Below are 17,291 nucleotides of genomic sequence, written 5' to 3'. Positions count from 1 at the left end.
TTTACTAGTTGCTGTTAAAGTTAAAAATTTTATAAAATAAAATCAGTGTTTTTGGTATATAATTTTCCTAACAATTAAAATTACATCTTATACGATTCTAAGCAAATAAACATGAAATAAAAGATAAAAATATGTCAATTTACCATAAAAACATCCGTGACCATGTTTTAGGTTGTGACCCCGAGTATGAAACGCTCAGAATTTAAAATAAAATTTAAAATTATTAAGTTTAGTTAAATATTTTTTTTTCAGAAATATCAGGTAAACAAATTTTTATCTAAATAATACAAAAAATTTTACTTTATTGATATTGTACGCAATTAGATAACATAAATTATTAAAATTAGTAGGTATTTAATAAACTTATAGCTTATAATTTAATACAAAGTGCATTATAATTCTTTAATATAATACATATGTATCAAACATACTCATAGAATAAATATTGTTTTGCTTAGTATTAAGAATCTTGATTTTTTATTTATTTTAGAACTATTGACGATTCAGACGATATTAAAGAGTTATCAGCAAAATCGATTAGTCCATATAGTAATCTTACAGATATGTAAGTCAAATAATACGTACCTTATCTTTCATAACTTTTAATTTATTAAATTGATAAATTAAATTTTTTTATAGAATATTAAACAACATGAAAAACCTAGAATATTTGGATTCGTCAACTTTCAAAAATTTAAATAAATTGCAATCATTGTACGTTCTTCTATAATATTAACAAATTATATTTAAATATATATTATATTTTAACCATTAATGATTGATGTTTTGATTACATTTTTAGGTATATATTGCGAGCTAGTGTTTTGAAAGAACTATCTTCCGATATATTTCATGGTCTTTCAAAAACATTTTTAGTACTGTGAGTTTATAAAACAGATAAACTCAAACAATATATAAAATGTGGTAAAAGATCTAATTATTAATAATTGTAATGTACATGACATATGTATACATTATATCTGTATTGATGTATTAGACAATCATTAATTATTTATCATATGCATTTTTATGTTAGTATTAAACAACGTGATAAATAATGTATTATGTCAGTTGAACGTTTTACAAATGTTTAAATCTGTAATTTGATTAAAATAATAATTGCGTAGTTAATTTATTTAAATCTTCTAATTAATTAAAGTATTTATTTTTTGTATTTTTGTATGCGCCCAACTGTACCTAACAGTAGTATAGTTAAATATTTTTAAATAATAACTTAAATTTTTAATATTGAAAATAATCAAATTATATTTTTTTTATAAAAGATTTATTTTTATTTAACGCAACATTAATTGTGTTGTGTTGTAAAAAAAATAAAAATGATTTAAAATAAGTTTTCTTTTACTACATTTTTAACGTAATACATAAAACCAAAATTATTTAATGGTTTTACTAGTCTACGAAAGGAAAATTTAATATTTATGATATTTCCTTTATAGCCGTATAAGTAAAGCGAATCTTAGGGTCATTCCCGATCTTTCAGACCTCGGAACTCCGACTGCAATGCACATAATGTAATTATAAAATTATTGACATTTTATAATTTAACAGTAAAAGACATCTTTAAATTCAATTTATTTTTAGTGAATTTGAAGGAAATCAGCTGGACACTTTACAAACGAATGGAATTAAAACTCGAGCAGAACAGTTGTAAGTACTTAGTTATTAAGTAAAATTGTTTAATTAAAATGAAATTTATTTTTATTTCAGTCAAAATGTAATATTAAGTATATTTTCAAAAAATTTTCTTAATTATTTTAATTTCATAATATGTTATTCATGTTTTGAACGTCAATGCAAATTGTGGCTTTTTCTGATTTTTTAAGTTTTATAAATTTTATTTTGTGTATGAATTTTATCTTAACCTAATATTATATAAATACGAGCACCTATATTTATATATTATAATTTGAAATAGTACAATGGAATAATAATTAATAATTATACACAATAAGTACCTACTATGATGATATAAAATTTAGACAATTTTAGACTTTATCTAGTAAATAAATGTAGAATCTACAGGTATACATCTAGTTATTGATCAATTGCATTGAATGTCCCAGTGACTGTTTTTAAAATAGAATATTTAGCAGTTTAATCAATATATAATAAGCACGTTGCACGTATGATAGTACCTAATATTACCTAGTACCTAATTTTTATGAAAAAAAAAAAATAATAATAATGTATTATTAGCACGAGTATTATCATTATTTCGATGTGTTCATTTTACTTTATAATTTTTATAATACTTTGTTGTTGGGTGGTTTAGTATAAGTCCAGTTATGTTATTGACGATGATTTAGATGTCAGATATGTTGACAAGGCTACATTGTTATTGGATCAAATCAAATGACAGACCACTTTAAGAAGTGTCTAGTCTTAAATGGCTTTAATATTGATGTGTAAAAACAATCATTTATTTTTTCCAGTATTAGTATTATAACAATATAAAATAATGAAATAGTGGTATTTTAACAAAAATGTATGGATTATAACTTTTAAATGTCTAATATACTCGTAGTAATACAATATTTTCATTTGATTAGCGTGTATTTTAGATTCTGGTATAATGGTAACGAAAGAGTATACCATAATAATAAAGTCAACACATTATGATATTTATGTCTTTGATTATCAACTTAAAAACCTTTTAATTAATAATACATAATTATGCAAATTATGTAGTTATAATATGTTTTATCATTATTATTGGATTATTGACCTACAATAATGAAGATAAAATAGGTACAGCTTCAATTAATTTTTTCACTTGTAAGGGAAATATATATATATATAACTTATTGAAAAAAAATATAAGACAATAATATTATTTGTACATAATCTACTCGTAAAATACATAAAATTTAAAAATAATTAACATTTTTTTTTTTTAGAAAACTTCGAATAGTCAATAAATATGACGTATATATTTTATGAACTTAAATTGTTTATGTTTAACAATAATATTTAAAAATTAAAATTTTAAAATTGTATGAACACTTATGTATTTAAATTCAAATAATCATGAAATAAAGATAAAAAATTAAGAAATTACGTTAAAAAAAATTATTATTGTCAAAATGTTTGATAAATCTTCAAATTATTTTCTCGAAAAAGTACTTACAAATTACAATGATTTTTTCTATGATATTTTCGATAATAAAGGTGTAATATAATTAAATTATAATATTGGAGAACGTTTTAAATTAAATGTCAAGTCTTAAAATCCAAAATAACACATTTTGTCAAAATAAATTAATTCTTAATTACATCAACATAATCAAAATAGAAACTGTTGTATATGGCTTCGAAATAAATTGCTTTGTTTATATCATCAGTTTTTTGTTAGTTTTCTGAAAACTTACTTAACAATGTAAAAAGGTGCTACCATAAGAACTTTTTGTGCTTAATTTATAATAAAAATAAGGTACTCAATAACTATTATAGACAAAATTTAAAGTACCTATTAGTTAAATCCAAAACAAAAAAAATATCTAATAATACTAAAATTATTGTAAAGTTTTCAAATTGTAATTTTTAACAAGTGTTGCCAAATTTTTTTTTACTCAATACCCCTTTTAAATTTTCAAAAATGTCATACCCCTCTAAATAAATTTTAAAAAATTTAAGTTTATTTTTTTAAATCAGCAATTTAATTTAAATTAAAAACAAACTCTACAATCTATTTTTATTTTTATATACTAAATTCTTATAGTGTATACATTTTATGTATCCTTTACATAGTTCTATTTATTAATAAACTTATTACCTACATTATCTTAAATTATTTTTAATTTTACCAAGTTGCCTATATATTTAATTTCAGTAAGTTATGAACAATTATAATTAAAATCATAGTAAAATCGCCTCTCTTACTGCCCCCTAAAATTAAAAATCACTCAAAGAGACGGTACCATCGATGTTGGGAATCACTGTTATAATCAGTAAATTAGATTTTTTTTCCATATTTTCTACAAGGTTGTTTTTTTTAGAACTGTTAAGAAAGTAGACGTTACCTAATATACATTATAAATATTATATTTTATTTTAATAATGTTCTCTTTGTTGAGTAAAATATCAATAACAGAAAATATGATTTCATTTAAACTTGTTACATAAATTAAACTTTACAATTTATGTTTTTAAAATCGTACAAACTAAAAAGTTTTTATAGTATATTTCAATATTTGTATACCTGAAATAAAATTCATTTTTTGCATAATACTTGAGTCAACGAATATAATATACAGCTAAACATAATATTTCACACGCTTATATACTCGTAATATGATGTTTGTAAAAATGATTTTTTTTAAACATTTTAATATATATTAATAATATATTAAAATATTATTTTAATATATTTATTTTTTTATTTTAAAATACATTTTTAGGTTATTGGAATATAATAAAATAAGTGTAATTGAAAATTGGGCGTTCAATGGTTCTGAAATAGCAAAACTGTAAGTAGTTGACAAATTATAAAATTGATTTTTTTTTATTATTTGAAAAATAACTTCAGATTTTTATATTAATTATTTCATTATTACAATCACCATTCACAATCATAATTTATTCATTTTGTTACAGAAGTTTGAGAGGAAATTATTTAGACTTTTTGTCTGAACACAGTTTTGATGGAATTTTAAACTTACGGACACTGTAAGTTACTTGAAAACGTAATTTTAATTACCTGTGCAAATAAATTAGTAAAATTATCATCGTCATAACATTTTTTTTTTTTAAATAATAGAAAAAATCTTCAACATTTAACTTTAAAGACCTAAGATTTTCCCGAGAATGTCACTTTATTTTTCCAATTTTTTTGAAAACCAAAATTTACTAATAGAAATATTTTACTCCAGGCACTTTTAAAGTGCGTTTCTATTAAACCTATAATTATAGATAAGTTATAGAAAACTTTGATTGAAAAATAAATCTTTTTTAAATGTGTTCAGAGTTTCATATGAAACTAATTTGTTATTCTAATTTATAAATTATCAATTAGCTAGGTATTTAAACTACTTTTATCTGCGCATGTAAATTTTGTTGTTTTTTTATCTATTGAAATTGAAGCGTTCTTAATTTATAATTAACATACGTTTTTATAATCAGTATGGTGTGTATTTTTAGAACTGATTATTTTTTACAGATTATATATACATTACTATTACATAATAATGTAATTGGTTAATGCAATTATAACTTAAGCCATTTGGATTTGTTTATTAATGCTATAAATTATTGTATTTTAGAGATTTATCACATTCCTCAATGAAAGTATTACCGACATCGGGGTTGAAAAGCTTAGAGGTACTTCGCGTAGAAAATGCTCCTTCAATGACTGTGATTCCTTCAGTTTATTTATTTGGTGTATGTACCTGCCAAATTATAACATTATTTTTAATTTTGGGTTCATGTTCATTTATTGTTATTTAAATAATAATAAATACATATTTTTTGTGGTTTCAGAATTTAAAAGAAGCTTATCTCACTTATTCATTCCATTGTTGCAGTTTTCAGTTTCCAGCTAAACATGATTATTCATCATATGAGTTTCATAAAGTATGTGTTAATTTATTTCTCATGTAGAAAAACAAATTTTGATCAAACGTACGGTACTTAATATCTACACAAATATTTTCTAAATATTTTCGTTCTATCACTGTCTAGACTTAATCGTCTCTATTTATTTGTATTTATTCAAACACGAAATCGTTTATACGAAGGTATTTGAAACATTACTCATTTTAAAATTGGGTAATAGATATTATTATCCAATCGCATTTTGTCCATAAAAAATGCGTTCGCTACTGTTTATTTAAAAAAAACTCGTGAATTAATTTAAAATTAAAAAAAAAATATCGATTCTATAGTTTAATACCATGATACAAAATTATGATTTGATACACATGTCACATAATACGCGTAATACATATTACGAGAAGTACCTACGAATACGAAACAGAATTTAGAGTTAAATTCATCGCATATTCTAGCTTTTTGAAGTCAACTATACTTTGTAGACATTTGAAAATTAAACAGTCCTATTTCAGTAAAAAAAAAAAATCATCTAATTAATAATAACATAAATATAAATCGTATATTTGATGTTTGAAATAAGTAAATATCAATCTTTATGTATATATCCATTTATTTTTGAAAATGGTTAGAAGTCATAACGGATTTGTTATAGTTTTAAGATAAACCTTTTATAATTTCTTTTTTCTTTTTTTTTTTTAACTATTGTATTTCCTAGTAAAATGTTTGTTACATATTATAGGAAGGTTCACAAACTCCAAGCGAATGCGTTCAGATGAAAAAAAATTACAACTTTCATGTGGTGTCCAATGATTTCATAGAAAACGGTTATATAGACTATGCAAACGATAGCGAAGAACAGTTTTTTAACGAGCCGGCCATAACAAATAGTACCCAAGACATTATATGTGGCAATATTACTCCACCTACCACGTAAGTAGCGCCGTAGTATATATAGTATTTTCATAGGTTCTCTATCTATTGAACTATTACAACAGTTTAAACACAAAAAAGTGTGCGATTTTGATAACCATTTATCGAATTGTGACATTTTTATTTCACATTTACGTCCTGAATAACAATGCACCATGAATTCAAATTACAATTTAATTTATGTATTATATAACAGGATTTTAAAACACATGCGTTATTTTTATTATTTTTAATTAATGTATTTTTAAGGTAAATACATAATCAATGTCTATGCTGTGCAGTTATAACACAGTATGTTCAGACTAAAACAATGGTTAAAGATTATTAATATAGTTATGACGCTAATATTCTATCAAGTTTTAATAGTTTAAGACCACTATACAATTATTTATGTAATAGTTATGCGATAAGAAATAAAGCTTGGAAAAAAATAGATTTATTATTTTATAGGTCACATAGTATTTGCGTTTCAATGAAATAGAGATAAAACATTTGACAATGATACGTGTAGGTGCGGACGTTTGGAAGTTGTAGACGATTAAAATAATGTTATTTTTATTATCCATGACATTATGTTATTTACATTTTAAATTAAAGTTATTCAAGTCTATTATTATGGTTAAGTTGGGTTAGACCCGAAATAAATCGTTCACGACAACCATTATATTCATTTTGCGCATTATCCACTTTAAACTGTATTTTTAAATAGTGATATATGTATAAAGGTAATAAATATCTTTTCTTAAGCAAGTCCGACTAAAAGTTTCAAATGTATTGTTAATAATAATAAAAACGTATATTTGATTACATCTAACAACTATAAAATAAATGTCGAACTTGATTTTGTTTTTAATATTTAAAATAATAATGAAAAATAATTATATACATGAACCTCATCACGAACTGTAATTTACAATTCTAATGTACTGTTCATACGGACATAATCGGACAAGATCGGACACATCGTGTTGACGAAAATCCAACTTTCGTTACCGACTTCAAACTCCGACTATAGAGTTACGTACGTTCTGTTTTAGGAGATCCGACGTCAAATGTTGGCCACAACCGAACGCCTTGAATCCATGCGAAGATATAATGGGTTTCTACTGGCTTAGAGTGTGCGTTTGGCTGGTGGGAATCGCAGCGTTACTAGCAAACGTTGTTGTAATGTTGGTGGTTTTCCGTAAAAAGTTTAATTATTCCGTGCCCAGATTCCTGATGAGTAATTTGGCTTTCGCCGACTTCTGTACGGCCATTTATTTGTTGCTATTGGCTTACGAGGATTTGGTGTCCAGCGAAAAGTATTTCAACTACGCTTACACATGGCAAAACGGTAATTATCGCGTGTCAAACACTTGTTATTTAACCACGAACAGTGGAACATTGCGAATAATATTTACGTCGTCATGTGGCGAATCCGAGTACTCATATCGGCTTATAGATATAGTACATTTTGTTTATGATATTATTATTATTTATGCATATATATGTATTAATCGTAAAGCCTCTATTTATTATTTACGTCACATGAATACATGTATAGTTAATAGTAGAGCGAACACGGGGGTAGGATAGTCCCTTCGTTCGCATTTATGAAAAAATAATCTCTTCACGTGTTTTTAGATACTCCACTGTTTTCGATGAGCCACAAAGGAGAATGCGGTTCAGTATTAAATTTGTTAGTGATTTTTTTTTTTTCGAAAACAGATTTCCATTAGTTTTCTTTACTTTTACACATAATACATAAACGTTATTTTTCGAAGCGCTTATAAATAGAAATTCTGCTTATTTTCAGACTTTTGACATTTTTACCAAGAATAATACTACCATCAGTCTTACATACAAATGTCAAGTCATAATTCTTAAAATTACAGATTAAATCTAAAAATAATGTTTTCATGAAGAGTTAGTACATATTTTATAGTTTAAAAATAAACGTTATTCAAATACTTCATGGAATAATTATGGAAAATGTTGTTTCGTGAAATGAAGTTATCATGGATGTGTACATTTTGATTATTTTATCTCCTTTCGACCAAAATGATTTTTGTGTTCGATTGAAATATTTAAATTTTTCTACGATAACGCTAAAATATTTTCAACTATTATAGTTATACATTTTCGGTACCAAATTTAAAGTTTATATTTTATAAGTAGTCCTTATTTTTAAATTGAACTCTACACGTTATATAGGTAATATATATGTAAAAACGACCGTGGAAAATAATTCATGATTTTTTAAAAACACTTAATAAATATTCATGACGTAGTCTAATTATTACAATGTTAATCTGCCTGTTTTTGCTGAACGACTAAATATGTCTATAAGAGTCACGTTATATTGCAGCATTCGATGAATATAGTGTTCAAGAATAAATTATTATTTGTGATATTAAACTATTCATTTAAATCTAATAACGTTTTTATTGGTACTAGTTATTCAAATTTTCATCAATTATTTTACTATATATTTTTGTTTATTATTTTAATTTTAAATATTATGTATATCTAATAATTATTTTTAGTCACTATGGTGTAGTAATGTAATACAGCGTTTGATTATGGGTATATTTTTTTTGCTGAAAATCGCATGCAACAATAGATTAAACTTAGATAATAATAATTATAATTCATAATTTAACCCAATTAAAAAAGTAATAACCTATTTCAATCAAAATGCTTTTGGGTCAACTGTAATAAAATAAATCATTAAAGACATTACGTTCACATTGATAACCAACCATGTGTATAATATGGCAATATAATATTGACAATCTTTAATGTCATTTTCTATAATAAGAATTATAATAATTGGTCAAATTACGCATAATATTATGTGATATATTTATTATAAATATCTACTAAAATTTGAATTTTTGAGTAATTTCAAAAGTTATTATATGCGATAAATAATAGTATTATAATAATTGGACTAAGAAATGCGTATTGGCTCATTAATTAAAAAAAAAAAATTATTATTATTATAAATAATAACAACAATGACGACTAAATATTTAATGGCAATAGAGCCATTATTACATATAATAGTGTAATGTACACATAATATTATTATTCTGTATTATTGACTATGTATAATTATATTATATATACCCATTTAGTTATACTAAATTGTTAAGGTTGTGATTTTTTTAACACAGGCGTTGGATGCAAAATTGGAGGTTTCTTGACAGTATTTTCATCTCAACTATCAGTTTTTGCGTTATGCTTGTTAACGATTGAACGGTGGTACTCAATACGCAGGGCACTGTACACAAACAAAATGACGTTCGCTTCAACCGTGAGAATTATGGCTTTTGGTTGGGTTTATTCAATTGTAATGGCGACTATGCCATTATTGGGCATTTCGAGTTATTCTACTACCAGGTAAACATAAAGCGCTATATCTAACGTTAATTATAAATAAATATATTTTTATAGATAGTATGAGTGAGCAAATACGTTTGAGATTTCGAATAAAATAATATAATATGAATCTTAGAATACTGTATGAATTATCATATACGCTCGATACGGGTGCGTATTAATAGGAGCAAAACACTATTATTATTTAACTAAATTGATTGTGTTACGTAACATCGTTTGAAAAATGTTATAACAGTATTTCTCGTACACGGTACATGTATACATATATATTCTATACATAAGTAAATGCAAACAGTTTTAGTAACGCTATACTTTTAAACATGCTAATATTATATTACGATAAATTCGTGAAAGTAGTATATTAAATATCATATAACTGACATAACCTCCCAAAACACCTAAATTAAAATAATAAATATTTAAAATCGGCTTATTTTCAATTTTCAAAAGGATTATAACATTATAATTTATTCAAAATTAATTTTAAAACGTAATTTTCAAAACGTGATTTGAATACGAAAATTATGACTTGTGCCAATGGGTTTGACTTCAAAGGAAATTCAAGCGATCGTATAAAGTTTGACATATTCTTAAATGTTGGGTCAATTTACGTTGCAGTATATTACACCTATACAATCTAAAATATGTAATAGTTTCGTAATGCTGTCAAACATTTAGTGTTTGTTAGATTATTTAAAAGAAATAAAAACAAATTTTAAATTTAAAAATTTAAAAATAAAAAATTATTTATATTAAAACGTATTACGAACCAGTAAGCATTTTAGCGAATTTAATTTGATGTACCTTAGCCCTTATGTTCTGAATACAACGAACAATAACTTTACTATTACAATTTTTTTTTGTAGTTTTTTACTTCCAAAATGGTTTATATGAATTAACATTAAAAAAAAAATAAGGATGCGTTTTGACTTTATTTGTTATTAAACGAAAACATTTTTATGTAGATCAACTTTAGATTATATTAAGGTCAAATATTTAATTACGATTCAAACTTTAATTGTTTACTGATCATTGACGTTCATTATTTAAAAAATAAATGTTTTAAAAAGGAACATTTTTTGTGTGTTGGCTAAATGAAAATATTTGAGACGAGTCAGAGAACAAAGCACTAAATAATTTATACAATTTATAAAAACTATCGTGTTTGAAATGTTGTAATAATAAGTATTAATTTTTAATTAAATGTCTAAAATATTAAAATAAAAATTATATATTATTATAAAATAAAAACTTTTTTTTAATAGGTACAACAAAAAGCGTTGTAATAATAAACTGTATAATAGCTACATAAGTAATTTTTAACATCGTATACCGATATTATTGTATAATGGTAAATTCCGAAAAAAAAAATGTTTAGAAATGAAATCATGAAAATGAAAATCATAAGTCGACTTGCATATTCAATAAAATAAAATATGTTTATATGTGTCCTCGTCTGCGAGCATGTATAGCACTTTGCAGTTATACCTGTTGAAATTCGTATCCAGTACGTTTCCCATATAATACCTTAGTGTCAAACACAAATAATATTACATTGTTAGAATTCGGTTTTATGCAAATAATAGCTATATTTATATATTTAATAAACTTAAAGGCACTAGGCACTATTATTATAGTATATACTATAAAGTTTACTACAAGTACTACAACCGTAAGTTTAGAGCCGACACCTTAATATTATATTGTTATTATATGCCCTTTAAGCCCAAATCCGTCATAGATCACATACGTAACAATAACATTAAAAACATCAACAACAATAATATTACCAGTACGTCACCTACGATGAAACAATGATGTATTAGGTATTTTACAACTAGGCTGTAGTACGAACGGTGAAATAATATCACGTCGAGTATCTGTGTACTTATACTTAATATAATATATACGTATAGTTGTATAGATAGGTGCGCCCATGAGTATATAACACTATAATAGTAGGTACATCGCATAAATAAATATTATATACATATCTACTTGAACATATAAATATTTAATATATTTATAGGCAGTCCGTAATAGTGTATTGTTGCTGGTATTGGTGGAATTCATCGACTGTGATGTTTGCGGGTTGATAGAAAGGGTTGTCGGAGTTTAGAGCGGGTTGGGATTGTAAACGGTTAGTTTTCCGAAAAAAACCACGGTGGTGGTCAAATGTCTGCAGTCCAACCGAATGGTCTGTGCTGTAGGAGTGCTTGTGTATATCCTTAATATATATTATATATAAAGGTATACTACGATAATATAATGTTGTTGTTATTGTTGCTTACTGCTGTTGCAAAGGTATTGATTATCATATCGCTATGAATACGAGAGGACTTATCGATTCTCATCGAATCCATAATTTATTTTAGTGAAGAATGAAAACAAATTTGAAATGTTGAAGTGGAAAGAGTCCCCTCGATTGTGCAAGTACAAATAGTTTTAAAATAATCTATCCATTCTGTCACTTACCGTAGTATTTTTTGTTAGGAGAACAAAAAATAAGTTTATAATCCGAATAATTTTAGACACGCATTAATTGAATAATATAATTCACTGCTTCTCTTCGTGACGGAATCGATATACATTTTTGCTTTTCCTCGAATATCATACACAGCTCTATTTTAGTTTGGTTTTACATTATTTGTCTATCAGCCAATTTTTCATTACATTTTGCATGATTATGTTTGCTAAAATTTTACAGAATTACATTATTGGGGAATCAAGTGAAAAAACCATTTACATGGAGATGGGATTAATAAATCCATTGAAATTGAAGCTAAATTTAAAGCCACTTTTATAAAAATTGATTTTGCTTTTCATTCAAAATAATATTATAATACTTGATTTTACTTTCGTATCTGTATGTTCAGTGTTCACGTATTCGACCCAACTGTTACGTATATGTCACCGAGCCTATATTTATCATTCAGTATCCACTCCGTAGCACGAACATTGACCAGCGTTGATAAAAATACCTTACCGCAGAGTATGAACGCCGTGTTCAAGGTCGTCATCAATCAATAACCTTACAAACATTCAAATATCTAATCCACGGGCCAATTAAAACATATAACAGAAAACACACCGTACGTTTTTCATCGCCTAAAATTAATCTTTAACTATGGGTGACAGGATGTGAGAGGTGACTGCAGCCCTTTCTGAAATTTCGGGAAAATTTAAAAATGCTCTCTGTGTATTTACGTATTCCTTTAAAGTATTATGAGTAGGTATGTAGTACGTTAATATTATACTAAAAATATAATTTGTATGATATTTGCTACAAAAGATTAAAATGTTATATACTCACAGAGTCACAGTATAATATAACATAAATTATGAGGGATCATAGTTAAATCTACCCTATATAATAAATTAACAAATCCCCTCTTCCTCAAAAAAATCCTGGTTTTACCGTTGTCTGGTGTAAAATTTAATGCTATATTATTGTATTGAGGTTGTATTATAATTGTAGACCTGGACATGCAATAATCACTAATTTGTATTTATAATTTTCACACGTCACATGCTACACACACACACAGACTAGTTATACTAACAGATTTAAACAGTATGTTTTTAAAATAGGTAACAGTTTTATTATACGGTAGGTGTCGAGTGAAAAGTAAATAACTATAATTTAAACTATATTTTATGACAGATACCTGTACTTTTATTGCTATTATAGTAATTTATTTTACTAGTAATAATATAGTGAGTTGAATTTATTGTTGTCGAAAACATTGCGTTTATAAATGCCAATGTGTATAAAAATAAACCTTGTGTTTTATGCTCAATCCTTTTAGATATATAAATTGAACATTTTATGTATTTTTAATTACAGAATTATTTGTTAATTTATTTGATTTTATCAAATTTTACCAAAATTGTGATTTAAAATTCTTATGTATTCTTAATATTTTTAAACTGCTGTAATAAAAACTGAGAAAATTCGTATTAAATGTTCAACTCAGCGAAAAAATTAAAATTAACATATTATACCTATAGAATTTTTTTTACAAATTTCAAATGTCTATAAATAGCTCTAAAAATTATAAATATAATTATATATAATAATATTTATAACATTATCATAATTATTATACCATGTATAGGATAATTTAAACATTCAAATATTTCAAATATCTGCAGTTATTTATTTTTAGTTAGAGCAAAAAAAAAAAATATAGTTTTTTTTTAAATACTTATTTTTTTTGTTTACACACACACATACATTACATCATTTCTCTCGAAATCCAAAATTTTACAAACGATCAGCCGCATTGTGCATCGTATACAATGCGCAATGGCTACGAACCAGAAAAATATCGATAATCGTTGGGGTGCCCTATCCCCGGGTGGATGAATGGATTACGACTGTTGATTATAATTTTTCTGTCGCCATCATATTAGTATACCCATTATATTATCGTGCACAATAATATTCAAGTATACCGACTATGGGGTACTATAATAATATGTATATAATATAGAACAAAATATAATCGTCATCATCAACATCAGCATAATAATATACATTCTGTTGCCGTTATATTATAATTTTTTTGTTTTCCCGCGCATAGTATCTGCCTGCCGATGGACACTGCGCGCGCGAGTGGCATGTGTTACGTGTTCACGCTGCTGACGTTTGCCGCGGCCGCGTTCCTGCTGATGCTGTTCTGTTACGTGCAGATCTACACGTCGCTGAGCTACGAGACCCGACACGCGGCCAAGGGCGAGGCGTCCGTGGCTCGCAAGATATCCGTACTGATCGGCACAAACTTCGCGTGCACCGCGCCCGTCATCTTCTTCGGCTTCACCGCGCTACTCGGCTACCCGCTCATCGACGTCACCAAGTCGAAAATACTACTCGTCTTCTTCTATCCCATCAACTCGTGCGCCAACCCATTCCTCTACACTATACTCACAGCCAGTTTCAGACGCGAAGCCTTCTCCACCGTCACCAAGTGAGCATAATCGTCATGATATTACGTACCTATTTTATATTGTGTGTATATTTATTATTATTATTGCGTATATGTTCGGTTTTTCCCTATATGGGTGCTTACTTTTATTAACTATACTAATAGTATTATATACGGGGCTATCCAAAATGATTCATCTGGTCGCGAAACCTTATACGTTTTTTAGTTTTTAGATTTACGGCTAGGTATATTATAAAAGGCAGCAATATATTTCGATTCAATCGAATTAGTGCACAATAATATTTAATGTTATATGATGCGTCACTTATCACTTGGTCGTACGAACAACTCAGTCAGCATTCCGTGATATGCATATTCGTTGTAATTTCTAGTCACATAGTGACTGTGATAGTGTGGTCGAAGAAAGTGGTCGTTATCAGATGACCTATATAGGGATTCAGGGTACAGGGCGTCGGATGATTCATTTTGAATATCCCTGTATTTACGCATATGTATAAATATAAATATGTACTCTTTAGTAAACCATCGAGGGTAATATTCGAAATAATTTTTGAAAATATTCTGTTTCCTAAATCAACGCAGTTATGTATTTTATACACAATATACAATGTAATATTTTAACATTGGGTGTGATTTCAAATTTTCTCCAAATAATACACAAAACAAAAACAATTTTAAAAGTATTTAGAATACGTTTGTAGCATTTTAAATACTTTATTCTAAATGCTATTTTCATGAAATATTTCAATACATATACGGAATATTGTGTTTCATAAGTATTTTGGTATTTATTCCAAATGCTTTTCAAAATTATTCTACTATTTTGACCATGCCCGTTAGCAGTAGCGTCTATTAAGTTACCGTTAAGAGTGTTTCCCAGAAAAAAAAAAACAAATAACGATTGAATTAGTAATCAATAATCATACATAACCATTTTTTTTTTCATTTTAAATAACTCAGATTGTAGATACAGTCTTTTTATAATTAAGGTTAATGGAATTTTTAAAAAAATTAAGACTTTGAATCTTCAATACCTATATTTAGAAAAAATACTATTTATTTACAAGTGCATCATATTAGTATTACTTTTTATTGTTAAGTAATCACATATTCCTACAAAGAAAATTAGTTTTTCATTAAAAATACCACTCTTGCAAAGACATAGTCAAAAAAACAAATTTATACATGATATATATGGTTGACAACATTTATTGCAATATTACAGCTTTTTATTTTTTTTTATATCATAAAAACAAAAGACTTATTTAAGTTTAAAAAACATAAAAATATTTACTTTAAAAATTGAATTTTATACCTATATCTAAAAAATCAAAATATTATTTTGAAATAATTAAAAATATACTAACTTATAAATATGTACATATTAATATATTATACGTGTATAAACACGTATAGGTTAGGTTGACGTAGACATTAAATGAAAATTGTATAGTTCGCGCCATGTAGACTATATTAATTAACAGTCAACACTTGACAGTTAATAAATGATGTATTGAAATGTTTATTGAATTTAAGAACATAGTAGTTAAATTCTGTTTTAAAAGCTATCATAATGTTTGTCAAACGCATAGCTACGCCCTATGCCCCTATCCAAATGACACCAGTGCTTATTAGTATTTTGATTACTATTACTTATATTATAGGCTGTTTGCTTAGTCGTTATTGACCTCCCACTGGCAATTATGTACAACGTATCAACCCTTATACTCTCACTTTCTCTAGGTCGTATTTTTTAAGGTTTTAATGTATAACAAAAATTAATTCTTGTCGCTCAACCCACTGTCCACAAATAAGTCTTTACTGGTATTATAGTTTTTTACCTGTATATAATATTGTGATTCTTTTATAATTTTTTACATTCGTGGGACTTATTACTTATATAGTTATGCTATAAATTAATAACATGACACGTACATTTATACTAAAAAAAAAAAACTAAGATATGAACGATTGTTATTAAAAACTTTTTTTCGCGCTGAAAACTGCAACGCGTTATTTTATACTATCGTCAAATAATTCCCTGCAGTGCTGCGTTTGGGGATTTGTAAATATGAAGCAAAACAAATAAAATTATAAAAATTGACATTAACAATAAATTGTTTACTTTTACATATTTAGATAGTCGTAAATCCGTTATTATCTCGCTCTTTTATTTGTTGTGTTTTTTTCGAGAATGGACAAAGCGGATGAAATCCACTTTTTTACTTCCTTACGACAATCGGCAACGTCGAGACCATTTAATTGTGTACGTTTGTCGAACGCCGGAGCAGACATATTTATTCCAGTGCGTCGTTATAGTGTAAAAGTAGTATAATATTTATGTTGCGAATTATTTTTTGTCACCCTACATAATATGATGTATAAAACATTAATATAACAAAAAAATAAAGATAAATTGCAATTTCCAAATTGCATGCTCTGTATAGTTTTACCAAATAA

At 26.0% G+C, this 17,291-nt stretch overlaps 1 protein-coding gene across 3 annotated transcripts in view; it reads left to right on the top strand.

The window, feature by feature from the left end:
- Nucleotides 1–17,291, top strand: part of LOC113556237 (lutropin-choriogonadotropic hormone receptor-like) — a 63,012-nt gene that overhangs the window by 18,837 nt on the left and 26,884 nt on the right. For 2 of the 3 annotated variants that reach the window (XM_026961064.1, XM_026961062.1), the window contains exons 3-15: nucleotides 491–565; nucleotides 640–714; nucleotides 803–880; nucleotides 1,458–1,532; nucleotides 1,603–1,668; nucleotides 4,419–4,487; nucleotides 4,615–4,686; nucleotides 5,280–5,397; nucleotides 5,497–5,589; nucleotides 6,308–6,498; nucleotides 7,536–7,831; nucleotides 9,657–9,882; nucleotides 14,469–14,852. In XM_026961064.1, coding sequence (XP_026816865.1) covers nucleotides 491–565; nucleotides 640–714; nucleotides 803–880; nucleotides 1,458–1,532; nucleotides 1,603–1,668; nucleotides 4,419–4,487; nucleotides 4,615–4,686; nucleotides 5,280–5,397; nucleotides 5,497–5,589; nucleotides 6,308–6,498; nucleotides 7,536–7,831; nucleotides 9,657–9,882; nucleotides 14,469–14,852 — 1,818 coding nt within the window. The remainder of the gene's footprint in view (nucleotides 1–490; nucleotides 566–639; nucleotides 715–802; nucleotides 881–1,457; nucleotides 1,533–1,602; nucleotides 1,669–4,418; nucleotides 4,488–4,614; nucleotides 4,687–5,279; nucleotides 5,398–5,496; nucleotides 5,590–6,307; nucleotides 6,499–7,535; nucleotides 7,832–9,656; nucleotides 9,883–14,468; nucleotides 14,853–17,291) is intronic. The other variant, XM_026961063.1, reaches the window with a different exon arrangement.

Source organism: Rhopalosiphum maidis, chromosome 3, assembly GCF_003676215.2.
Source record: "Rhopalosiphum maidis isolate BTI-1 chromosome 3, ASM367621v3, whole genome shotgun sequence".
Lineage (NCBI taxonomy): Eukaryota > Metazoa > Arthropoda > Insecta > Hemiptera > Aphididae > Rhopalosiphum > Rhopalosiphum maidis.
This window is presented reverse-complemented; position numbering and strand designations above follow the sequence as displayed.